The 27,221-nt window shown below is 36.7% G+C and overlaps 1 protein-coding gene across 1 annotated transcript; it reads right to left on the reverse strand.

The window, feature by feature from the left end:
- Nucleotides 1-71: 71 nt before the first annotated feature.
- LOC311293146 (uncharacterized protein) lies at nucleotides 72-26,427 on the reverse strand. The gene is made up of 19 exons (XM_084413191.1): nucleotides 26,345-26,427; nucleotides 23,769-24,373; nucleotides 21,528-21,642; nucleotides 19,261-19,307; nucleotides 19,054-19,170; nucleotides 17,463-17,588; nucleotides 17,192-17,359; nucleotides 16,795-16,916; nucleotides 14,920-15,265; nucleotides 12,704-12,788; nucleotides 11,968-11,984; nucleotides 11,342-11,464; nucleotides 10,544-10,669; nucleotides 7,048-7,188; nucleotides 6,809-6,939; nucleotides 5,493-5,610; nucleotides 5,069-5,198; nucleotides 4,749-4,870; nucleotides 72-409 (listed from the first exon to the last, which is right to left on the reverse strand). The coding sequence occupies exons 2-19, from the start codon at nucleotides 24,303-24,305 to the stop codon at nucleotides 359-361; spliced, it is 2,622 nt and encodes an 873-aa protein (XP_084269317.1). The 5' UTR covers nucleotides 24,306-24,373; nucleotides 26,345-26,427; the 3' UTR covers nucleotides 72-358.
- Between the last annotated feature and the right edge of the window lie 794 nt (nucleotides 26,428-27,221).

The following is a 27,221-nucleotide window of genomic DNA, read 5'->3' on the forward strand; positions in this document are numbered from 1 at the left end:
GGTAACCTGCTCTTATCAAGGTGGAAATGCACAAGCTTGCATACTGTGATACAGGTGAGAGTAAACATACCTGACGGTAAACAAACTTGAGTTTATTTCAAGAGCTTAGTGTAACACTCTACGTCAGCTGATATACATTTTTCATTCTATTTACTAATGCACATCCAAATCATTACAATGACTTCACAATTTTATCCACACGCATTTCTCTCTCACACACAGTCACTCTTGAAGCGCTTTCAGAAACAAAACATTTGAACAGAAAGAATGTGGAAACTCACTGGAATGAAAACAAATTAAAAAAAACAATGTTTCAAAAAGTACAATGTCTCTGTCTTTTCACGTCCACCCCTTTTCTTCAACCATCTGGGTGTCCGTCTGCCGGTTCCACTGCTTCGGCATGTTTGAGCTGAAAATCAAAGCGAAAATGTGAGTTCATCCACACAACCAGCACAAGAGGTATAGCAACTGGAAACCCATCTTACTACTATAATCTGATGTATTACAGAGTGAAAAAGGAAAAGTGGCTATTAAAATGTTTTTCACTTGGGAAAGTTATTTCCGAGGTAGAGCAAACTGTATATTATTAGGGGTGTAATGGTTCAGATTAATCACGGTTCGGTTTTTAATCACGATTTTAGGGTCACGTGTTTCAGTACGGTTCGGTATATGCTATGTAAAAAAAAGACACGAGTGTCAAATAAAAATAAAGAAAATAAAAGAACAAATAATCAAAACTACAAGCAACAGCACAAATTATTACAATAGAGCAAAGATACTAATAAAATAAACAGTGCTTTTCAGGTATCTAACAGTAGTTTTCAGGTATAGAAACTGAATAAAGTGATCAAAATGTAAAACAAGATTGCATATAATCTTCAGTGTTTAAAAGATTTATCATTATTAAAGTTACAAAAGCTATTCAGTCAAGAGAAGTGAGTGATTTCCCTGTTTTTTGTCATTTGATTAACATTAAAAACACAGACAGCCGGAATATTAGGCTGCAGTCACTTTAAGACATAATACACTGATACTGTTCATATGCCTTGTCTTTCTCGACTGTTTACCTCCACTTGAGGCATAACCGACTATGTGTGCAATAGGATACTCACCAAGATGCGCATATTGACAATTTATTTTTTGTGCTTTTAAGCATTTGTCTGTTTAAGCGCAAGACTTGAAAGAGAACTCAATTTAAAACACAGATAGCAACGTGTGCTGTTCAGGTCTCGCCTGTCAACACCCGGGAGAGGACGGCGTAAACGACTGGTCATATTAAAGCAAACGACACTTGCATTGAACAAAGTTTAGGGGAAGCCAGAATGTTTTACGCGTTATTTTCAACAAACCATATTAGGGCTGCAAAATATATCGAAATTATTGAAATATCGCAAATGTATATACCGCGATATGCATATCGCAACGGCTTGCAATAACTGGGGTCATGACATGTACAAAAGAAAGAGAAAATCACTCACAGCTCTCGGGTGAATAACTTTTGTAGCTTTAATAAGAATCAGGATATATTTCATTCATACAGTGAAAACTAAGCAGCGTTTTATTTTTACATTTGATTGTTCAGTTTCTGTTGTTTAATAATCCTAATGTAGAATAACCTGAACCCCGTGGTTTACACTAATGTTAAAATAACACTTCTTATACTACAGTAAAACACTGATGTTCACTGTCAGAAGCTGTAGGGATGTTTTCTCGTCACAAAAAAAAAAGTGAAACATGTAGGTTCTATAATTTTAAATATATTTTTAAGATAATTTAAGTTTTTTTACACAAAGCATTATCGTATCGCATTTTTCTTCAATATCGTGCAGCCCTAAACCATATTATAGATGCGTATGCGTCGTCAGTTTTGAGATGAATCACAGTGCAAGTGCGTGCCGAACCGTGGGTGGAGAACAGTGCAGTTTGTTTTTTTACAGAGAACTGGTACACCCTTATTATATATACCCCATATACAGTATATTAGGGCTGGGTAAAAAAATATTGATTTCTCGATTTTAATAGATTCTCATTTTTACGAACCGATATTGATTCTTAAATCCCAAGAATCGATTAGTCATCCTGTTTTCATTTGATGAATGAATGGAACATTGTAGCGCGCATCCCATCCAATAAATCGCAATAATCTTTGTGCTTTGTTTCTATTGATATGAAACAAAGTCTCAGATTTCAAATTACATCCCTTTTCTTACGAAATTCCAAAACATAAATTGCATTTTGGCGCTGTGGCGTGAGATCGCTCTGGCTCAGCTCAAGAGCAGCAACACATGATCTTCTCTTCTGCCTTAATAATACCAGTTACAGCACAAAATAAACATGAATGAGCATCTGAAAGTGTGTTAAAAGATAGAGTGCAACTTATCGAAATCCGTATCATGTGACATGGAATTGCTCAATCAGTGTTTCAACTGTGGAAAGATGTAAGCTTGTAAACAATGTCATGTAATGTCACATTTACCTCTGAAAAACCATATCCAGTGACCATAAACTCGTTAGTCAGCTAGAAAAATTAACTCTAGAGAGGAGCATTTTGCTAAATATGCACCATATTACATATTCATTATAATTTTTAATATTCTTCAATATTTAATGCATGTTTGAATAAATCTAGTAAGTTTTTATGACAGCCATCATTTAAATGTTTATATTTCATATAACTTTATTATTATAAAAATAAATAAAAGTGTAATTTAAGTTTTTATACAAATCAGTTAATTTTTACCTTTAATATTATAGTAGGCTGCGACTGACACCCATAGTTTACAGCATTAGTTAAGACATTTGTTTAGAGATTTGAAATTTGCCATGTATTATACCTGATATTCAAAATAATCAATATTGAATCGGAATCGAAATCGAATCAAATTGCAAGCTTGTGAATCGAAATCTAATCCAATTGTGAAATTTGTGTCAATACCCAGCCCTACAGTATATACCCCATATATATACACCCCATATACATACACACATGCATGCATGCATGCATAATTATATGTCAAGTCGATATTTAGAATAGGGATGCACGATATTGCATTTTGGCCGATATTCGATATGCCGATATTTTCAAACTAATTTTGTCCGATGCCGATACCGATATATATACACATTTTCCCCCTGATATATTTACACTTTAATTTTACTGAAGAGAAATCCAAGTCTCTCTCCTGTATACCTTTACCTTATTACACTCATGTGTTGTAGATAAGGCAATACACAAGACAAACAAAACAACATTTGATTCTACCATAAAAGTAGAATTTTACAAGACAGACATTCACCCCTGAAAAATAGGCAAATTATTTCACTTGGAGAATAAATGATATGCCAGTGCCACATTTTATTTTTAAGTTCAGACTTCAAACTTCAGTCCTTAGGAGTAAAATAAATAAAAATACATTTTCAAATAAAAAATGTACATCTAATTGAACAGGTCTACCAAATGCTCCCCTGTTTTCGGTGCTGATGCAGAGGCGACCTGTTCATGTAACATGTAAGGGTGGCGCTGCCAATAAAGCAACTAAAAGCTGTCACAACGCAAAAGTAATGAATTATGAATATGTCAAATATAGCAAGGAGACATTTTAATTGTTTATTAATAAACAAGTGTTTTCTGTGTCGGCTGCAAAGATGAAGTTGACGATGACTCGCGATCTTCGCAGTAGTGAACGCGCCAGAGAGAAATACACATTTCGGATTACATAGTTTTCTTTTGTTTTGAATTGTTCTGTTTAAAAATATGATTTCAAGCGTTCTGTAGATAATAGATATATTTCTCAGGTCTGTGAGGCAAGTAGGCTATGCTGAGTTTCGTTTCATTTATGAGACTAGCTCCAGTTCAATCGCGGGCGCCTCCGTGTCGTGATATCTATTATCTGCTTTACTTATTATTTATTAAATCCAGGCAATTGGTTGATGAAACATTGATCAAAATTAAGATACAATTAATACAAAACGAAATTCACTTAGAAAGGCTTTGTGCTTTCTGTTTGAGGTCTCTGTGGAAGTTTTAAAGCAGTCTCTTTTAGTGCCGCTTTCAGAGCGCTCACGTCCGTAACCGAGAACTGTCACTGTTTTTCCTCATAAATGCGAACACGAAAAATAAAATAAAAAGAATATTTTATGCTCTGTGGAGAGCATAGTAGCTTGGAGAGTTTACATTAGTAATCTACTGGACATCGTCTTTCAAAACATGACCTGCACGAAAGAGAAAAAAAATTCCTGCGTCATTGTACCCAGCACTTCTGAAAACGCACTTGCGAATGAGTCTCTGTCCCCAGCACATCTCAAACCAAACTGACGCCCATGCTCGAAATGCCTCCACATGTTAAGTTGCTGGCCCTCATGCACGGTCGTCACGTGCACATAGGAAACACGCCACCCTATCGGCAAGGCTCATCGGCAGAAATGATCATATCGGCCGATGCCGATGATGGTCATTTAAAGCTTTTATCGGCTGATACCGATGTTGTACCGATATCATCGTGCATCCCTAATTTAGAAGTGCATAATTATTAAGCAGGTTTTCTTTTACAGGTAAAATGGGTCAAAAAGAGAGATTTAACTCGCACTGAAAAGTAAAAAATTATTGAATGCCCATGAGGAGGATGCAAAACTATAAAAATTGCACAAAAAATTGGTAAGAAATGCTCATTGGAGCAGCAGAGTCACAAAAAACTAAAAAGCTTTCACAGCCCGTTTTATAATCTCTATTGTAACTCTATTACAGGCACCTTGAAGTTGTTGTGATGCTCCAGGCTGCGGCAGTGCTCGGATTTTGCTTTGCTCTCATCGGTGTAGAATATGTTACACAGCTTGCAGAAGAAACCAGTCACTGGGATGACGTAGTCCACACCTGAAATAAGGCGGAGAAGTGTTCAGGATTTACAGTTTTCCCTCAATTGCTTACACACTAAATCGCAATCCGTTGGCCTAAACATTTTAAACCATTAGAAAGACTAAACTATAAATACACTATGTTTTAAATTAAGATCCAGAGGTTATAATAAGGTACTGATCAAGTCTATTACAAGCAAGTGTGTGATGGACTTACCCACAATGTGGTCAGGTTGATCAGGGCTCAAAGGGGTTTCGTCCTGTTGATCAACCTCTTCCGAACCTTTTCCTTCACAAACTGAATCCCCACCAGCACCTTCACAATCCGGTAAAGAACTTTGCTGGTTCTGCAAACACGTAATTTCTCTTTTTAACCAGTATTGATACCATATAAGCCTGACACTTGGCTGCTTTTCCTTTCCTTTCAATTCGTTTGAAAATGTAAATCAAAAGTTTAGTTCTGCATGTATGCATGACTCTTTAGATCAGAACTTTTATGAGAAGCCAAAGGGAAATGATCAAATGGGTGGACAATCAATCAATCAATCAATCAATCAATCAATCAATCAATCAATCATTCCAAATGTTTCTAAGATCATGAGAATAGATTGTCAAATGTGTCCAACATGTGTGATGTTCACCTCCTTTGCGTCACTCTTGATTTCCTGGTCATTTCCTGTTCTTTCAGAGTTTGGTTTAATTACTTTTTCCTCCTTTTTTAACTCTTTCTCCTCAGTTTCTTGCTCTAAAGTGTATCTCCTGTAATAATAGAGCAAACAAAATGAAGACACAGAAAATTATTTCTGTTACTTTCACAATGGTTGTCACAAGTTACATGAAACATGGTATATTTCCCCCCACTTATCTGACTGTTGCTGTTGTCTAACTACAGATGCCACTTTGTAAGTCACTTAATGTCAGTGCCTTTTATAAAAACAGCACAAGCAAACATTTCAAACTAAGGGTGTGTTCACACTTGGCATGTCTGGTTGGATTAAAACGAACCCTGGTGCGATTGCTCTGTTAGTGCGGTTCATCTGAAAAAGTGTGAACGCTGCCATCTGGACCCTGGTGCCCCAAACAAGCGGACCGAGATACTGAAAAGATGAGTCTTGCTCTACTTTCAAACCAACTCTGGTGCGGTTCTAATGAAATATGAACACAAACACGGACCAAAGACATGAAAAACTAACCAAAAACAGGACATGATGTCACAAGATGCGACCCTAAAAAGGACAGGATGCTCAAGCATGCCTGTTTTTTCTCGTCACAGTCGCGATGTTGACGGAGGGATTCCTGCTGCTGTTTTGACTCACATTTAATGAGCTCTTCATGAGTTCTCAGCTGGTCAAAATACCATCATAGTTTCGGCTACACACATACGAGCACATTTACCCAAGGACACAGCATTGTTTCGGATGTTCTGTAAGTTCCTCTCGAAATATACAAAATAAAAGCAGGTTGAGAACATATCCCTCCCTATGCCTTTAGATTCGGTGTTAAAATGCCAATGTGAACGCTAAGTGGACCAGGACTTAATTATTAGTTTTTCAGTCCACACTAAGAAAACCGAACTACAGGTGTGAACATTTACTGTAAATGTTTAGGACCCCTAAATGTACCAAAAAAGCAATTTGTAAAAAAAAAAAAAAAGATATATATCTGGACATGTAATGTGCTGAACTATAGAAAAGTGGTATTTATGAAGCAAGCATGATTTCTTTGCAGATTCCACTTGCTCTGATATTTTGATATCTATTGCAACAATAACATTTTAAAGTGTGCTCAAATATTGAGGCCAACTGTACATTCCTGCTAAGGCCTGTACTAGTCCATTCTACTGCAAATACAAGGATGAAAATGTATTGTGTCATTTGTGCATCCACTTTATTCAGCGACGGTTAATGAGAACATGATTTCAGAGTTACATTGAAATGACTGAGACACATTCACCTACCAACGAATCAGAGAGTCTCCTTTCCTGCTCATGGCTATCTTCAGCACAGACCCCCAAAATTTGCATGGCCGCCGACTGTACTGCGCAACCATTAGTTCAGCTGCCTTGACACTGTCCAATTGCATGTAACACTGAGAAGGAACAAGAAAGGAAAAAATAAAGCGCAATGTCTTAAAAAAAAAACGACTCTATGCTGATCATCATAGATTGTGATGAGGGGAAAATGTGTGTATACGTACCGTTGCTTGAGAGTAGGATAGCGAGTAGGCAGTCAGTTTTCCAAAGGGCTTAACCAGATTTAAAAGCGATTCCTTTGTGTATTTATGCTGAAATCTCTGGTTGGGAAGACCGCTGATGAAAATGGATCTCCCACTAGGGCTCTAAAAGGGGAATGAGGGATTAAGAAACCACAACAATCATTTTAGTTGAATTCAGTGCTGCAGGGGTGACATTTTTTGTTGGCCAAAACCTGGAAACGTGATTTCCAAGTCTCAAAGTCAATGAGTTTTTTTTATTTTATGTTTTTTTGGTTAAATGCCTGGATTAAGGTCAGTGGTGAACACAAGCTCAAGACACTTTCACATTTTATTCAACGGCATAATCAGTAAAACTCTTGTGATTTTTTTAAAGCTTTTACGTGTCTTGAAAAAGGCGGTTGCTAACAAGTGTCAATGGGACTCCAGAGGTTGTCGGGACATTAAACATCGTCTCTCTGAACAGATAAACTCATCTACTCACTTCACTAGTCGCTTTCACAGCCTCGTTGTGTTTATAATCACGCTTTTGCAAACTAAATGCTGGTGACGTTGAAGTCATGTGACCGTGGCGTAGTTTGTTTATAGCCTATATTTAGCTTTACACTCCAAAATTCATGAACGTTGTGTTCGTTTATAAAGATTATCATGATGGACAAAACGTGTAAGAATCATAAACTTTTGTTAGTCAAAGAACTGTTTATCGGCAATAACCGGAAAGCCAATGCAAAAAATCCTATTGGGTTTCGAGGACACCAGAGAGATGCAAAATTCTGGGTTGGGCTAAAAAACACACAAAAAAAACATCATCACTATAGCACTATTTTGTATCCTGACTGTTTTTTTACAGTCATTAATATAAGCAAAGGAACAGTTCACAGAATGAATGAAAACGTTGTCATTATTTACTCGCCCTCATGTCATTCCAAGTACTATAAGTTCACAGAAAAATACACGTGCATCAGATTTTAAGGGTAAAGCCATTAAATAAAAAAGCAACAAACAAAATTATGATGGTTCTCTTTTGTCAGATGCAAATTAAAAAATTAGGCTGTTGTAAATTAAATAAATCTGCTGTTGTTTATATATTCTCTCCACAGGAAGTTAACTTCCTTTTCAGCCGCTGTGCACACAAACTTTCTACTGTATACTCTGCACATACTTTGGATCAGTGCTGCATGTGGCAGATGAATATAGCACTGCCCACAGTTTCCTACAGCCAACATAGAGTGCATTCAGACCCCTTCCTTTTTTACATTTTGTAATGTTGCAGCCTAAAGGGACGGTCAAACTACACTTTTCGTTCCATTCCTACGCATACAAACGGCGGAGCCCAGAAACGCAAGCAAATGCGAAGAAGTTTCGCATTTCACGCTTTCCAAAGTTCAAGTTTGGTGACCTGTGACCTTTTATTTTCTCCACCTCATTGATTAAAGGAGTGTCATCCGTTGTGTAGCCATCTTGTTCTGAATGTATTTCTCTGACCACCGGCCTGTAACATGCTGTGTAGTGTATTTCACATTAAACAACAACAACAACAACAACAACAAAAAACTTTATAATTTTGACCACATTAGTTATTTTTGCGACTCCTGGTACGTGTTTTGCTTCTCTTTGTTTTACCGGCGGGCTGCAGGTTGGATGCAACAAGCGATTTCTGAGAAACGGTGTTCTGGACTGCATCTATACACTGACTGTTCTTATTTACATCTTTGTATTTATCATACTGTTATTGTTGAGAATTCCTATGGATCACATGACGTAGCCAGTCAGGGGAGGAGCTAAGTCTCCTCAGGTGTACTTAATCACTAGTGTTTGGTGTGTTTTGTGTTTGGTGTGTTTTGTGTGTGCCATATGCAATGGAGGTAGACGGTCCTTCCTTTCTCTCCTGATGAGAGCCCTTTTGTAGAGTTGATGTGTTCCTGACAATGTAAGTTTGTGCCCTTTTGATCTGTTACATAATGTCTTGAGATTCTGTTTGAGTCTAATTCTGAGATGTTCTATGTGATTACTCTACTTATGTTTCAGTGTTCTTACTAGTTTGATGTTGAACTGTTTAGGATTGGATTATGAGATTAATGATTTACTATTGAAGTTTTGTGGTGTTAAAGATTCTGTTTGTTGTTTATTTGTTTATAGAAACCATACAACTCTATATCAGATTCCTATCCTACGTTATGGCCTGCTTCACGATCTGTTACAATAAATGAGTATGGACTGAGTACTGGACCCCTGTGTTTTAATGGACACACCATCCTGGTAGCACATTTCCTGAACCAAACATTCAAAACTTTACAGTTATCCTCCATTTTTCAGTTTTTCTTGTGAATGTGTATAACTGCAATCTTTAAGTCCCCCTGTAGTCAATAATTAATTTGTATCCCTTAAAGCGGGGCTCAGTAACTTCGGGATTTCTTCGCTGTATTCTCGCTTTTTGCTCGCAGGTTTCTCTCTAGAGCTCCCCCCACAGCTTCGGAATAGATATTTGACAACACTGTTGTAAAAACTCGTTGGCTATTCTCAGACACCAGAGGCTAGCAGATCAACGACATCAAAGCAGATGGGACATTCTTTAAAACGTCTTCTTCATTCGGGTTCGAACAGTGTGAGGGAGCGCAATAATGACGGCATTTTAGCAGATTTCTTTTGGCCGTAAAGCAATTGTTTACATCGCAAGACCTGATATCACGCGAGACTTCCTGACGCGGCGGCCCGTCACCCCAAAGTTGCAAGTGCGTATTTTCCGCTCACGGGCACCAGGGGGGTGCGAAACGACCACCATTCAACCCGAAATAAGTAATATAACCATTCCAATGACTCCGAAGCTGTTCAGTTAAGGTAAAAAAGTTACTTAGTTCACCTTTAAAACTCATCATTGATCACTTAAAATTACATATTTAAACGCCTTTTCCTTGAAAAAAAAAAATCTTCAAGCCTTAATTTTTTTAATGTAACTTGCTTCATTTAGTATATGAATATATATACTGTGAATATGCATTTAGTTCTATGAATATGCTAATTAGCCCCGCCTACACTCTCACACCAGCTCGGAGATTCACTCGTTGACCTGATTGGTTACAAGGTAGTTTGTGACGTCAGAAACACCAGCAATTTTAAACCGCGGTTTTTAGACTGTCTTTGGTTCACTGCAGATTTAAGGAGAAAATACTCAGCAATGGTGTCGACTTGAAATTGCACATGGTTTGTCTTAAAGCACATTAAAAACACCACATAGACATATAAACAACACTAAAAGCTAGATTTTCAGCACAGGGGGACTTTAACATTCTTGTGTTCTCTATGGAGAAAATAAATCATATAATTTTTAGAGCACGTGAGGGAGAGTAAACAACAGAATTTTTTTTTCTCTTTTATTGTAGTGAACCAAGTCTTAAAGGAAGCAGTGACATTACCACTATATTGACTGAAACAATGTGATCACTAATGTTTTTCTATCTAGTATGTTTTCATAACACCATACCTCTATTGTTTTCATGGTACGGCACATGGAAATAGACACCGGTCTGCCACACATCCTTGCCTTGCGATCTTTGTAGAACTGCACCATTTCTTGGGCTTTTTCAACTGTTTCCAGTTCAATCATAGCCTACAAGAACACACACACACACGACGTCTAAAGGCAAAACTTGAAAATTGTGTGATAACTGATTAGTAAAACGGAAATCATATGTGGTAGCATGGTAAATAGACAATAACTATTGAGGAGTACTAACCACAGCTGTTGTGCAAATCACAAGGCCTCTGGCTTTAATTTTATTTCATGTTAGCATTTGCAATTCATTATTTTTTGTAGCTTTTTTTGTAGCTCATTTCCTAATGCAAACTTATCCTTTGTTTTTAACTTGTAATGTTAAAAAGTGCTTTTTTTAAATGCAGTACATGTAGAAAGTAACATTTTTAAAATAATTAATCAAGGTTAATAAACATAGAAAGGGAAACTAATGTTAAAATGTTCAACCTTTCCTAAAGTGTTATACAAGTAAGAAAATTCACACACAAACGTTAGGTTTAGTTATGTTTTCAAAGTATAGAGTCCTGTGTACTACTGTCTTATTAAAAATAATGAAAAACAGTATTGTTCAACATATAATGGTTATTTAATATACTGTGATAATATTATACTTAACTGTAAATACAAAATGTTTCAACCATCCACTGAAAATATTCTGGAAAACTTAAGTGTTCCGGTCAAATAAAGATTGTATTTAAAGGAAAATTAATATTTGTACTCAACCAAACGCAAACACGAAACACTGACCTCTTGATTGAACATGGACAAATTATGTTTCACCATACTGCCAAAGGGTGCGGCCAGACTGCAAAGATCCTTCATCAAGTCACGTGTTTTCTTTACGGGCCAAACCACCACTACTTTACCATCCTGTGAGCGTGTGCAGAAAAATACACGTTGCTATTGCTCAAAACTGTTGAACTGGAAATATGTGACCCTGGACCCTGGTCACATGGGTCATTTTTTTTAAATTGAGATTTATACATCATCTGAAAGCTGAATAAATAAGCTTTCCATTGGTGTATGGTTTGTTAGGATAGGACAAGTAATCAAAACATTGAGAAAATCGCCTTTAAAGTTGTGCATTTATGTTCACGATTGTGCTGCATTCACTCACAAAAATAAATGTTTTATATATTTACGGTAAGAAATGGACAAAATATCTTCATGGAACATGATCTTTACTTAATATCCTCATGATTTTTTGTCATAATAGAAAACCGATAATTTTGACCCTTACAATGGCTATTGTCACAAATATACCCGTGCGACTTGGGACCGGTTTTGTGATCCAGGGTCACATTTATACAGTATGTTTATGTTAAAAAACATCCAACAAGTAAAGTTAGTAAAATGAGAGACGTGATGCTTACCTGTGACACAGAGGATTCTGCAATAAATGGGCAAAAGTGTTACTGTCATAGATAAAAAGCACATTGTGGGAGAACTCTAAATATTAAAGAGATCATATCATGAAGAATTTTCCATGATCATTTGAATTAAAAGTTGACATGAAATGAAGTCACTATTTGCTAAAGGCATGTTAGTGATCTTGTTGTGAACATCCATGCATACGTTTAACTTTTTTAAATTTCCTAGTAATATTTAATCAAATGTTAAAACTTGATCTTCCGGTGAAATGACAGACTTTTCCCTGCTGACGTTTCCTGACTTCTCCAATCATTTAGTCTGCATAAACCCGGCCAATTTTTAGAGTAGATCTTCCTCCATCCAAATAACAATCAATATATTAGTCCCTGCTCCAAATCTTTTCTTTTTCAATAATCCATTTCACTCAGACGTTCATCACGATACAGAAGAAAAGATCTGTTGCTACTTTCATTTCATTACGACTTTACTGTAAAAACTCTAAAAAAAAAGTAATTTATCGAAACTAAGCTGCAAAAACTGTTGGTTCTAAAATGTCTGCTTTTGTGATGTTGAGAATAGCACATTTAATTCTAAGGGTCAAAGAGAGGGTAGAAAATGGCCATGAAAACAAATGATTGGAATTATTGTTTTTGGTGCAATAAACTAAAATTTTAAGTTATGATTTGACACCTTTGAGTCATTTAAATAGATAACAGGAGCTGTTTGAATTGTACTTACCTAAAGCTGAATCACCCCCTGCAGTGTTGTCCAGCTCATCCAATGTAACAAAATCCTCCATGTTCTCTGGAAATTCTGCATCATCCTGGAGAAATAAGACACATAAAAGCACACAAAGTGCTTTTAGTCACACTGCATCAAAATGAATATTCATGTTGTTCTTGAATGTTCATGTTGTAGCATATTTTGTTTTTTTCACGTTTACTAAAATCTTTCACACCACACATGCATTTGATTTGACACCCATGTTACAGTCACGTCATTCACATCCCCTGTGTGAACAGCACAGCTCTCCATAGCAGAGGTGTAGCTGCAAGTAGTTTCATGCCAAACCAATTTAAGCTACACATAAATACCACAGCAAAAAATACAGTGAAAATGTACTTTTTCAACATATTAATCAACACAATCTTTTATGAATCAATCAAAATACTGGAAATATTTGGCGGGAGAGGAATGTCAGGGTTGATGCAGGTACACAAACAGCACTTTTCTATTCAGTAAATCTGACCGAATCCAGATAAATTGAAGTAAATTGTTTAGTAAGTGTCAGTGTAAAACTTCTACACCAAAAAACACAGGTGAAGAATTGTTCACACTTGTGAAGACACAAGTAACACATTACAGTCATCATTTACAGTATTCATCAGGTGCACAACATTTTTAATTTTCTTAAAGGGTTAGTTCACCCAAAAATGAAAATTCTGTCAGTAATTACTCACCCTCATGTTGTTCCAACCCCGTAAGACCTTCGTTCATCTTCAGAACACATTAAGATATTTTTGATTAAATCTGAGAGCTGGATCACTCCTCCATAGGCTTCTAAGGGAATGAAACTTGCTGGCCCAGAAAATGTATTAAAGAGATCGTTAATATAGTCCAAGTGACTACAGTGGCTCAATCTTAAGTTTATAAAGCGACGAGAATACTTTTTGTGCGCCACGTATCACACACATGACCAGCGTCGGCCAATAGTGAGCCTACGTGTGACGTACGACACAGACGCGCTACGCTTAAACACTACGTGAAAAGACTCGAGGCCCAGAGAGAAGGAAATGAAAAGTGGAATAAAGTCGTTATTTTAGTTTGTTTTTGCGCACAAAAAGTATTCTCGTCGCTTGATAAACTTAAGATTGAGCCACTGGAGTCACTTGGACTATATTAACGGTCTCTTTAATACATTTTCTGGGCCAGCAAGTTTCATTCCCTTAGAAGCCTATGGAGGAGTGATCCAGCTATCAGATTTAATCAAAAATATCTTAATTTGTGTTTCGAAGATGAACGAAGGTCTTACGGGGTTGGAACAACATGAGGGTGAGTAATTACTGACAGAATTTTCATTTTTGGGTGAACTAACCCTTTAAAGGTGCACTGTGCACTTTTTGTCCCATTTGGTCTTTATACTGACACATAGTGGCCTGTATGTAGTTTCTTAACTGCTGCCGCTTAACGCCAAAGTTGTGTTTATTTTTTTGTTATGATCCTTTTTTTTATGGCTTTTGTATAAGCCAACTGAAAGGTCTAATTTGAGTTGTTAATAGCAACCTGTTATTGTGCAACTTCAACAGCCAGATTTACTAACAGCTCGCTCCAGCGCAAACCCTCTTTTGGCGTTAAAAACTACTGTCAGGATTTACTAAAGACACGCAGTGAAAAATTAGCGCTGAAAAGGCGTGAACAATCTTTTTGCTGCTGAACTTATTGCAAATGCATTTATAAGAGTTTCCTTTTCAGACACAACATTTATGGGAGGAGAGTTTTTAAAAGGTTTGTACTCGTCAATTTACTGGTATCTTCGCCATTATTTACCGGCCAAAAAAAGCATGTCTTAAACCAGACGCTAATTTGCACTGCTCTCGGTGGATTGTGTTGGTCATTATGGAAATGATCCGGCTGCGTCTGTGTTCTTACATTTGCGTGTCATCAGTAAATCTCATCAGTAATCAGTAAATCTGTCTCTAAGAGAGCAAACATGCATTTTACAGTACCTTTCATGTTTGGGGCAAGGCTTCATTTATTGATGACAAATACATTAAAACTAATAGTGTGAAATATTAATACATTTTTTCGATCGGAATACATTTTAAATCAAATTGCAAAGCTGAATTTTCAGCATCATTACTGAGATCATCATTGGGGAACAGTGCTTATACTTATTGCTATTTTAATAGCATATTTTAACATGCAAATTTCATGTGGTACAGTGTCAAACCAACCCGTTCGTCTTGATTCTGCTGTGAATCTCTCTCTCTGTTCTCCTCGTCAGCAGTAGTAGCCCCCTCCTCTTCCAACCTTTCCTCCTCTCCCTTTTTTTCCTCCTCCTCGGTGTTAACCGCAGTGTCATCTGTCCCCTCATCAAGCAGCCCAGATTCATCCTCCAGCTGAATTCCCTCCTCATTATCGAGCACCTTGTCTTCACTTTCCATTAATTGGTTTTCTTTCTCTGTGGCTTCCTGGTTAGAGCTGTCACTTTTGTCCTTGTTGCTAGACGTGGACTCGTCTCGTTGTCTGCTGTATTTGCTTGAGTCTAACTTTCTGGACGGAGGCTCAGTACTGTTTTCTCTGAGAGAGAGAGAGAGAGAGAGAGAGAGAGAGAGAGAGAGAAAAAAAAAGGTTTTCAATTAAGGACATTTTTAAAATAAGCTCTACAGACTCTGTGATTCACTTATTTTCCTTAATTTTCCACAACATACATCACCTGAAATACATCTACTAGGTCGCCACATTTTGTTTCATGTGAAACTCATTTACAGGTTTAGGTATGAATATGAATCATGCATGAATAATAATAATTTTTTTAATTCTTGTTTACAGTAAGGTACTTACAATGAGTCACTGCAACATAATTAAATGTTAAAATACAGTTTTAAAAGTGTGCCCACAGGACATAAACATTAAACAGTCAAATATTTGCAGACAAACTGAATGCATGTTTATGAATGCATATAAAACCTTTTACTCTAAAGGTTTATGCTTAGGTGCTTACTCTACCTTTACAAAATATATTTTTTATTTTAAGATTTGGTGAGTGATAACTAGCATGCTATAAATACAATTTATAAATGAAAAACAACCATAAAATGTCTCTTTTTTTCATTTAATTAGGTATTTCATTATTTAACTGAATGAGAATTGTATTAAGAATTGTATTAATTTATTAAAAACATTGGTTGAATTTGAAAAGTATTTTGTTTCTGAAATTATTTAGGACAGTATGTTAATTTTGAAATGTCAATTTTTAATGCAACTACATTTAGACATTTGATTTAAAGGAAAAATTTGTGGTTATAAATGCGTTATAGATTTAAAGTAACGTGTCTACTAAACAAGTAGGTATCACGATTTTAGTGTCGGTCAAAAAGCTCATTTTTATTTTAAATAAAAAAATGTGAAGAGTTGCTTTGTAGGAAGTAATGGACTTTAATCAGAGTAAAAGCTATATGTTTGTTTGTTTACAGTTAAACGCCATGCCAGCTACCCCGTCTATGTTCATGATGTGAAATAAAAAGCTATATATAATTTGATGTGGATGAAATTGAGGCTGTGAAGGACAGACAGAGGTGCCGTTATGGGGGTGCAGACTCAGAGTACGGCAAACATTAGGGCCCATCGGAATGCTCATCGGAGTTTGTAATTAGTTATTTATTTATTTATTTGTATCTTATATACACAAACACATTTAACTAGAGTGTAGTTAAAAAAATTATAATTCTGTAAATTATAGAAAGTGATAAATTAATGTGAACTCTCTCTCTCCTGTCACTTCAAAATACAGCACGCTTGATGTTAATGAGGCAAATAAAAACATAATGGATGGAGAGAGACACTTGTCAAAATTAAAAACATAAAGCCAAAAGGTAACAATGAAGACCATGTCCTTTTTTTGCTCTCCCGGTCATGAGATTTGTCTAGATACTGTCTAAATTGCAGCTGTGCAGAGATAAGGTTTTCCCTTTGTGTGCTTAGAAGCTTGTTGTGGTGATCAGTGACTTTGATATATTTGATATTTCTTTATTTTTCCTTTCTGGAATGTAATGTCTTCTTGAAATTAGGAAAGAAAATTGTGGCTCGGGATATCAGAAGTCTCTTACCGCAGGCTGGTGATGTGGGACATGGCTACTTTGACACTTTTGCCTTGAATCCTCAGTGGGTTACTGTAGTAATACTTCACCATGATGTCGGCATCACGCCAGTCAACCATCTCTATCAAAGCCTGAACACACATAAACACACAACAACAAAAAAGAACAACCGTGATGAGTTTCTATAAAGGCTGACAAAATGAGCACATGAAACTAATTAAACGTTTTTTTAACACTTTTGAAAATGACTTGACTCAATATGAGAGTATAATCTCTCTGTAAAGGGTCAGTATATTATATGCAAATATATATCACACAGAGATCTCAACGTTCATCACAGGTCAGTCTCTTAAGTTTCAATCCATCAGCTGACATCATCACAAGTTCTTCAGGATGGTAACCTTACCTTACAGTCTGTGAACTTTGACTGCCACACCTCCCCAAACATGCCTGCAAGCTCTAGTACTTCATCCTCAATGCCCTCGCCAGGAGGCAAACGCGAAAAACAAACCACAGAAGGTGCATTCGAACGTTTTGTTCGTTTTTGTGAAGGCTCATCAAACTTGGGTGGTGACTGCAAATCAGAAAAATGTATAGGAAATCCATGATAAATGGATAGGCTTTTAAACATTGTGAAACTAAGCATATAGGATGTGATTTGTGGGCTTCCTACTCACATGAATGCCTTCCACTGTCGGTGATAAGTAGAGGATGACTCGGTTCTCCTTGATGAAGGCTGGTTTCAACTTGAAGTGACTGACCATATTCTGAGCTTCTTTGTGAGAACTAAACTCCAAAAAACCCTGTTAACCAGCAAACAATATTATTGCAGACCTGTATTCACATGTGCGTATGAGAGTGACTGATTTCTGGAACACAACATGCAGATTTGGAACAATATGACAATATTACAATTTTGATAAACTAACCTTTATAGCGTAACTCACCAAATGCAACCTAGGGTCTTTTTGTTAATCTACCGGCAAACTTTTGTGTAAAAGCATAATTAGAATGGAAACGCCACTTTTAAGATTGACAGTATTTTCGTTTTCGGTCAAATTGCCTTATGAATGGGAGTGCTTGGGGCACTTCTATGATAGCATCAAAATCACTATTTTTAAAACACTAAGGAGGCTCGAGACAACATGAAACTTTGCTCGAAGTATCACCAGGGGCTCTACACATGAACTCGAGTATTGATAACATTGTTTGTGTACACAGAGTTTACTAAAAAGAAAGATTTTGATCAACTCACTGTAGCTGTGTCCGCCCGCATTTTGACAGTCAAAAACAGTCGATCTCCGAATGCGAATGAACTGACTCTGAATTTTAGTATTGTTTCTTATATAAGGATCCTTTTTCAAATACAAGGTCAATATTGATTTTCACTAACGACAAAACAATAAATTATCCGTGAATTTATATGGAACTAAGCTTTAGGAGCTTTCCATCTTTACTCTCCTCCCTGTTACTTTGCATTCGGAGATCGACTATTTTTGACTGTCAAAATGCGGGCGGACACAGCTACAGTGAGTTGATCAAAATCTTTCTTTTTAGTAAACTCTGTGTACACAATGTTGTCAATGCTGGAGTTCATGTGTAGAGCCCCTGGTGAGACTTCGAGCAAAGTTTCATGTTGTCTCGAGCCTTCTTAGTGTTTTAAAAATAGTGATTTTGATGCTATCATAGAAGTGCCCCAAGCACTCCCATTCAAAAGGCAATTTGACCGAAAACAAAAATAGGGTCAAACTTAAAACTGTTGCGCGTATTTCTAAGTGTCGTGTGTGCATCAGGACATTCACAGACAGAGCGTTCTCTTGTCTTATCACGCTTAAATGGTTTAAAAGCATTTGCATGAATAGGAGATCATATAATGTAACGGTAGTTTAAAAATCCTATTACAACATCGTATAGACGACATTGTATCATATGATGCTCATTAGATTCTTCATATTACGTTTGTAGAGAATAACACAAAATCAGTAAAAGAACAAATATTGCATTACGAAATATCTCCATGCTGAGCCTGTTTTTGCACTTCCTGCTTTTCCCTGCTCGAGAATTCCTGTCCAATGAATGGACGACCTTAGCCCACATGTGGTTTTGTTTACACATTTTGATTCACTTGCAAAAAGAGCAGTGTGAAAGCGAACCGTACCAAACCAAAAAAAAAAAATCAACATTGTATTTGGTCCGGACCAAAGCAAGTGAACTATCGGACTTTCCTGGTGTGAAGACACCCTAAATGTCTTTCTGGTGTATTATTACCTTTGCTGGGAACACTAGGTGCTTCACAATTGTGCCGAATGGTTTGCCAAGCACTAAAAGCTCCTCCACTGTCACAGCGCCCATAGAAAACTTGGCAACGACCACTCTTGTATTGGGCTGAGGATAATATAGCCACAAGACAAATATTGATTTGACTGCACAAATGATGGAAATTAACATAAAACAGTACCACATCAATAAATTTACCTTAGGAGGGTATAGACGGTCTGATGTGGTGGACATGAACTGATCCCCTAAAAGAGAAAAATCAATTTATCATCACATATTTGCTATTATAAATCGTATACAGTACCTATGTAAGTATTAAAGTGAATAACATGTCTTTCATTAAAATTTAAAGACCCCATGAAATGGCTTGATGAGCCTGTTTTCTTTCATGTGATGATGTATTTCCTATTGAAACAGGAAGTTGGAGAGCGAGATACTGAAGAGCTTGGCTTTTTTTTTAAATAAGCCAATAGGTTTTAGCTTATGTCACAATCATGAGTGCATTTTAACAGATGTGAAGTAAAAGCCACAAAACCCTTTTCTGGGGTCTTTAATTCGCTTTAATATTTTCCACTTTAAGTGATGAAACTAGTGCTGTCAATCGATAAAAAAAAAATAGATAATTTTTTCAGTGATTAATCACGATTAGTGGAGAGTTAATCTCCAAATTAATGTAAAAACAGCATTAAGACACGACAGTATATTTTAAATACTTGTTTAATGTCATCTTTTTATGAATGAAAGCCAGTATCACTGATTCTAATACAGATACTGATGTCTCGATGAAAATGATTTTTTCCCCTAATTTTAAACATTAATTGTAGCCATTCAACATTACAGAGTAATTGAAAGCTATACATTTTTTTTTACATTTATTAGGCTTCAAAAATATAACAACTTTTAATTTAAGTGAACTTAAAACAATCCTCACATAAACCCATAATAAATGTCATATTTACCTGTGGCCACACCTGTCTAACAGGCAGGAAATATACAGAAATTGAATAAAGTTATCAAACAGTCTTCACAGCGTAAATTATAAATTAAATTTAGATTATTCCTTATTAAAGCTACAAAGGTTATTCAGTCAAGAGCAGTGAGTAATTTTCCCTGTTGCCTTTGTTCTTTGATTAACATTAATGACAGACAGCATTAGTGGCTGCTGTGACTTTAAGATCTGCCGCTGCTGCACATCACGTGGATCTCACACGCTCATTTAAGACTTTATTTAACTTATTTAAGGCTGCTCTTATGAGAATACTCGACAAAATGGGCATTTTAGCATATTGTGTGTTACTGTTTGTTCAAGCGCGAAACAGAACTCGATACTGGCGCACGTCTTTCTTTGCACACATGTGTGTGTGTGTGTCAGGAGATTCACAGGCAGCGTGTTCTCTTTTGTCTCGTCGCTTGAATGGTTTAAAAGCATTTGCATGAATAAGAGCGAGATCATGTAATGTAACGCTATCCAAAGGATGACAGAAAAAACGGATGCTGTGTTAATTGCGTTAAATATTTTTTACGCGTTAAACTGGAAAAAATTTATCGCATCTCCTAACGTGTTAAAGGAGAACTCCGGTCAATTTTAACATTGAGCTAATTTTTTTGTACATTTGGAGTGCTGTCAATAGAGAGAACAACGACAAAAATCGGTGTTGCCTACACCGTGTTATCCTCGTTTTAAAATTTGCACCCTGTTGACTTCAATGGGGCAAGTTTTAAACCTGCTTTTAGCCTCTTCACATCCTTGATGTGTCATTACAAGTGCACAGGTCATGTGAGTGATTCCTTCTGAGTGAACGCGGGTGAATCTGACTGCAGTAGATGTGAAAGATATGAATAAAAATGATGTTTATTCAGCCAGCGCACATACCTGTATTTACATCCTGTTTTCGGTCGAAGTCCACAGTAGTCGATTGTCGAGTTCACGCGCGTGATCATAGGTACTAACCCTAGGTGCGTGAACCCGACAATCGACTACTGTGGACTTCGACCGAAAACAGGATGTAAATACAGGTATGTGCGCTGGCTGAATAAACATCATTTTTTATATATTTCTTTCACATCTACTGCAGTCAGATTCACCCGCGTTCACTCCGAAGGAATCACTCACATGACCTGTGCACTTGTAATGACACATCAAGGATGTTAAGTGGCTAAAAGCAGGTTTAAAACTTGCCCCATTGAAGTCAACAGGGTGCAAATTTTAAAAAGAGGATAACACGGTGTAGGCAACACCGATTTTTGTCGTTGTTCTCTGTACTGACAGCACTCCAAATGTACAAAAAAATGAGCTCAATGTTAAAATTGACCGGAGTTCTCCTTTAATGTTGACAGCACTAGATGTAACAATTACTAATTCACTTATTAATTATTTTAAACATGACAATAATTGACACACACACAAAAAAAACATTATTTTTCTTTGTGGAAGCAACATTATCAAATATAGACACAACACTTACACATGACAGGGTCAGTGCTGTAGGGTCTTTTAGAGGGAAATGAGCGGGAACTTCGTGGAGAGGACTGCGATTCATGCGATTTGTGGCGGAATCCTAATAGATGTTCATTCCATGTCTGAAAGTAAAAAAAAACAAAAAAACAAGAGCACTTGAAATGATTATGATATGACAGATTATGATCATTTCAAATCAGTTGTAAAACACATTGTTGTCAAAAAATAAATGCAAATATCAAATCACATACAAGCTTATATTATTATGGTAGACTTTGCAAGAGGTGAACAGAATGACCAAAATTGTACATAAGAGTATATTTATCCATCTGGTAATGCCCATTTTGCATATTTCAATTACTAATCAATTACTTTAGTACAATAAGATTGATGTCTTTTGATTATTTTCTCTTATTTGAACTTGTTGGATGCAAACTCAAAGTTGGAGCTAAAAAATAAAACTTTCTTGAAATTCTGAATAGATAAGTCACATCTGAAGCCTTAAAATAGCCATAAACAATAAATCTCAGGGGTGTAAATCGGCAGAGGTCCCCAATACAATATTATTGAGATTTTAAGCATTTTGCAATATGCTGAGTATTGTGATAACATATTATGATATAGTGAAATGAAATGTATAACTTTTCAACTGCAAATGTCTGTGAAATGAAAGTCTTGTTCATTTCACACCTTCATATCAATCTTCCTGTGTCAATATTGTCCTTCCTGGTTGAGTATGATTTCACTTTTCTAACTTTAGTTAGTGTGTAATGTTGCTGTTTGAGCATAAACAACATCTGCAAAGTTACAATACTCAAAGTTCAAAGCAAAGGAAGATATTTGCTTTTAAAGAAAAGGACTACAACAAACGGCTGGCAGGGACTACACGACATTCCTCCCGGGTTAGTGACATCACTAACCCTAGAATTTACATAAACCCCGCCCCCGGGAACACGCAGTCCATGTTGAGAAGAGGAAAAGTTGTTGTATAACAGTACATTTGTGAGTCAGCTCAAACTTTAGCATCCATCTTTTCACATGCTGCAATAGAAAGTCACTCTGTGTGCATCTCACAACAGTTCCTATACGACTGATTTATAGATTTATCATGACAGAATATCCTAATTGAAGATAGTTAACACCATTTAGAGACGTCCTGTTGCATTCTACATGTTGTCACTTCTTCTTGAGTCTCTCCATCTTTGTCTGACTCCGTTTTAACATTAAAGGCAGAACAGTTTCTGTCATTTTAGTGTGTCTGCGTGAGGTAATCGCAGCTGCTAACACACACAAGCTCTTGAAACCCCGCCCTCTGCAGCAGCTCATTTGCATTTAAAGGGCCAGGCACAAAACAGTGCGTTTTTGCAAACCCTCAAAAAGTGACAACTTTAACTTGCTATATAAAAATATCTGTGGGGTATTTTGCGCTAAAACTTCACACACACACTCTGGGGACATCATAGATATATTTTACATCTTGTGAAATGGGCATTTTATCACCCCTTTAACATCATATAACTTGGTCACTAGACGGCGTTATAGAGTTATTTTTCGCTACGATACTCGCAATCACGAGCAGAAATTCACTCCCTGAAAATATCGATACAATATCCCCATGCAAATTAGTATGGAGTGTAGTATGAAAATCTGTATGGATATTTAATAATTCTATGAGGGCACAGTAAATAAACGCCACTTTATGTTGTGCCTTAATAGCTTCATTCTTGTCTCGTCTTGTCTGGGACACTTTCAGTATTTTCACATTCCTCCACTTCCCAATATATTAATGTCAGAGTATTTTTATTCAATATATATAATAAACAACAGTAGCAGCAGTATTATGAAGCTGTGAGACGCGTCTGAGAAAGTCTTGTGGCGCACTGAGCAGTGACTGTAAAGTCAGGGGATTTCCATCAAACAACAGATGGCTGTGAAAGGCCAAAGAAGAAATCAAACCATTATTAAGAGGTGTGAAATGCATGTCTCTTGGAGGCATCTTGCCTCTGGGAAAGGGCTGACTGTCCTTGGAAAAGATGTCAAACTGGCAGGATTCCACAATTAAACAGAAAGATGAGAGGAGTAAGATCTAATTGTGGGAAACAGGTGGGGTGAATCTAAATGGAGGACACCATGTAGAGTGTTTTTACAATATTTTCTAATCTATTCTGTGTGTTTTTGATGTTTTTATTTATTTTGCTTCATCGTGGCACTCACATACGTTAATGAGCACATCACTTTTGCGACTTACCTTTATGGAATTCAGCTTACAATTGCAAAGAGAGCAGTTGTGTGGGAAAACCGTTGGGGTGTCGCCGAACTCTGTCTCGGCAGCCACGTGATCCCCACTTTGACTTTCTCGGGATGACTTCCTGTATCTTCCTGTGTCCTCCTTTCTTCCTCCCGCGTACCTCTCGACCTTCCTATGACCCTCCCCTTTGCCGTGATGCTCATGCTCATGGCTCCCGTGGCTCCCAGAGCGCCTCGCTGAGATGGAAGACAAGGGGCTTTTGCGTCGGTCACTGCTGCATCTCTCGGGTGTATTCAGCTTGTCCTGTGACTTGCCTCTGTGGTCAGTGTCTGTGGTAGATGATGTTTTATGGGCTCTTTTCGCTTTGAGCTGCATAATCAGATAAGGGAGGGTCTCAACGCTGATTTCACTCTCTGGAATCTGAGCAAGCGCATCCACATCTTCTGATGACAGGCCGAGTGCCGCGTACAGGCTCGACGCGCCCACAGGCTCGGCTCCACTTGTGTTTTCACTGGCACCACCATCTAACACATCCATCGTCAAGCCGTTACAGACAGCAGAGGGAGTCAAGCAGTTACAGACAGCAGAGGGAGTCAAGCAGTCATCTGAGAATTCACAGTCAGAAATGAAAAGGGAAATTAATGAAGTTTGATTATGGATGTGGTAATAAACAACTGTTTTCAAAAACTGAGCAAATGATATGAATGAAATGGAACCAGAGATTTTTTTTTATCTGCTTTTTTGACACAATAATAGCTAAAAAATCATTATACTTCAACTAATACATGACATGGCTGATATTATTATTATATAACATTGAGATTATTCTTAACAACATGGCGAAATAACTTGCAGCAGATTTTAAACAAATAATGGACAATTAAGAAACTCGAAGGCAAGTGTTGGAGATCAACTCAGTATTGGACAATATTACTTTTCTATTGGTACAATTAGGATGATACGTTTTACAGCCTAAACTTGGTATTATAACCATACTGACCTTGACATGCAATCAAGAGGGTCCACATGTGAAAAAGAAGTGCACTTAGTTTTATTCAATCTGCACTTGAAGCGTACTCAAAATCTTGAGCGTACAACTTAAAAAAAAGTTTTATTTTAAAGCACATTTTAAATAATTGTTTTAATAATCTGTTGTCGTGCTTTAAAGTACACTTATTTTGATCTGTTGACTAAAGCACATGTAAAGTACTTTAAAATACATTTGAATGTACTAAATTGCAACTTAATCATTACACATGTGTAATTACAAATATATTTAAATACATGGCATTCAAGTTTAAATAAAAATAACTTTGAAGTATACTTCAGTTTACCATAAATTCTTGTCAGTACACTTATAGCAACTATATTGCAAAGACAATAGAAGTAATTATTATGATTACATATAAAGATGTACTTGAGTGGGTCAAAAAAAAAAAACTATCTAAAGTTAAGCTAACTGCATTTAATATAAATTTAAACTATAATACAATTACTTTTAATTGCAATTAACATGCAGTTAAGTGTCTGAAAATGTGACAATTAGTTCACACTTAAATATATTTTTAAATGTCTAAATGTATGAGGTCACTCTTCCGCCAGAACTCGACTCGTGTACAGCCGTTTCTGGAAGCCGGTGATTATAGTTTAAATAGTTATAATTATGAATATTTTTCTTACAAAATCCCACCGCTTTGCTTCAGAAGGCCTTTGTTAACCCACTGGAGTCCTATGGACTACTTTTATGATGAATGGATGCGCTTTTTTGGGGCTTCAAAAAAAAAAAGAAGGTACCATTGACTCCCATTATAAAGCCTGAAAGCCATTATAAAGCCTTTTGTTTTAATATAACTCCAATTGTGTTTGGCTGAAAGAAGAAAGTCATAGGCTATACATCTAGGATGGCCTGAGGGTAAGTAAATTATGAGATCATTTTCATTTTTGAGTGAACTTACCCTTTAAATTATAGCACTGTACACATATGCTAACATACAATATTTACACATTCACACAAATATTTGAAACCAAATTACCTTCTATTATAAACGATTCGCATGATGGTGGTTAAGAAACTGACACAAGATCGAGACAATGCTTATGTTATGTTAACTACTATTCAACGGTTATAAGTCAATGTAGACACAATCACGGTTTAATTTAACAGTTCTAGCTGACTCAACATATCTTATGTCTTATGTTTCAATGTAGTTTTTTTACATGACAAAAAAAAATCAAAACATGACCGTACCCACCCCTCCTCCTGACAACAGTTAGCCCCATAGCTAACCCAAAGCTAAACATGAAGTTTGCCAAAAGCTTCTTCACAGAAACTAAAAGAGCATCTTCACAACATGATAACATTTGTCAGGAATTCTCTTTTAGATGTAAACACGAGCATTAAAGGTGTCGTACGCTGATAAATAACTAACGTTACCGGTGGTAACTTCGCGAAATGGCTTGGTTAACTTTGGCACTGTTGGGTTTTTTCAACAGCTATAACTAATTAACCGACCATAACAGGACATTCTGGAATTGCTCTTACACGAGAAAAGAAAACAAATAGTTTTAATAATTACCAAAATGTCCGTCAAGGAAGCGCTCCTTGTTCAATTTGTAAATACTGATAGGATCCCTGGATTTCTTCTTCTGAAATGTGTTGGTCGCAATTCACGCAAATGGTACACATAGCGCCACCTATCGCTCTGAAGCAAGAAGCGCGTGCACACTGCAAAACAAAGATATATGGGCACAAGTCACCAAAACACGATGTAAGTTAAGCTTTATTTTAAAACCATTTTTCACCTTTATTTCACCTAGTAGTGTTGCTTTTACACTATTTGCTTCTTGAAATAAAGGCGCCATGGAACCAAAAGGTGTTTTACTATCGATATCAATATAGGGGGTGCTTCTCAGTACCCCATCAGTACAACTGATGCTTCCTCGTGCAAAGAGGACAGAGGGAGCATGAGTTTGAGATACACAGGTGCATCATGCAAGGACATGTTCCTATCCAAATTCAGCAACTACTGAATTGTCTCTAGCAATAATTTTGATCAAATAATTATAATATATATATATATACAGTATATATTGTGTATTATGTAACCTTTATTTTACTGAAAAAAGTCTCATTGAGATTAAAGGGTTAGTACACCTAAAAATGATTCTGTCATTACCCAGCAAACATTGGTCCGACGGCAACGTCGTGTGCCTGGCCAAAAATAGTCGCGGTATGACGGCATAAATCGGTAAAAATATGTAACACAGAACATTTCCTAAAAATGCATTCAGATACATGTGTGCATGTCTACAGTTATCTGAGGTTGCATGTATAATTGTTATTTTGACTTTTAGCTACGTGTAGTTCAATATATACCATGTTGTGTTTAGGGTGAGAGAGGACGTCACCATGGCGACGTCTTTTACACGTGCATTTATAGTCCATCATGACCC

This window comes from Rutilus rutilus (genome assembly GCF_951802725.1).
Source record: "Rutilus rutilus genome assembly, chromosome: 7".
In the NCBI taxonomy this organism is placed as follows: Eukaryota; Metazoa; Chordata; class Actinopteri; order Cypriniformes; family Leuciscidae; genus Rutilus; species Rutilus rutilus.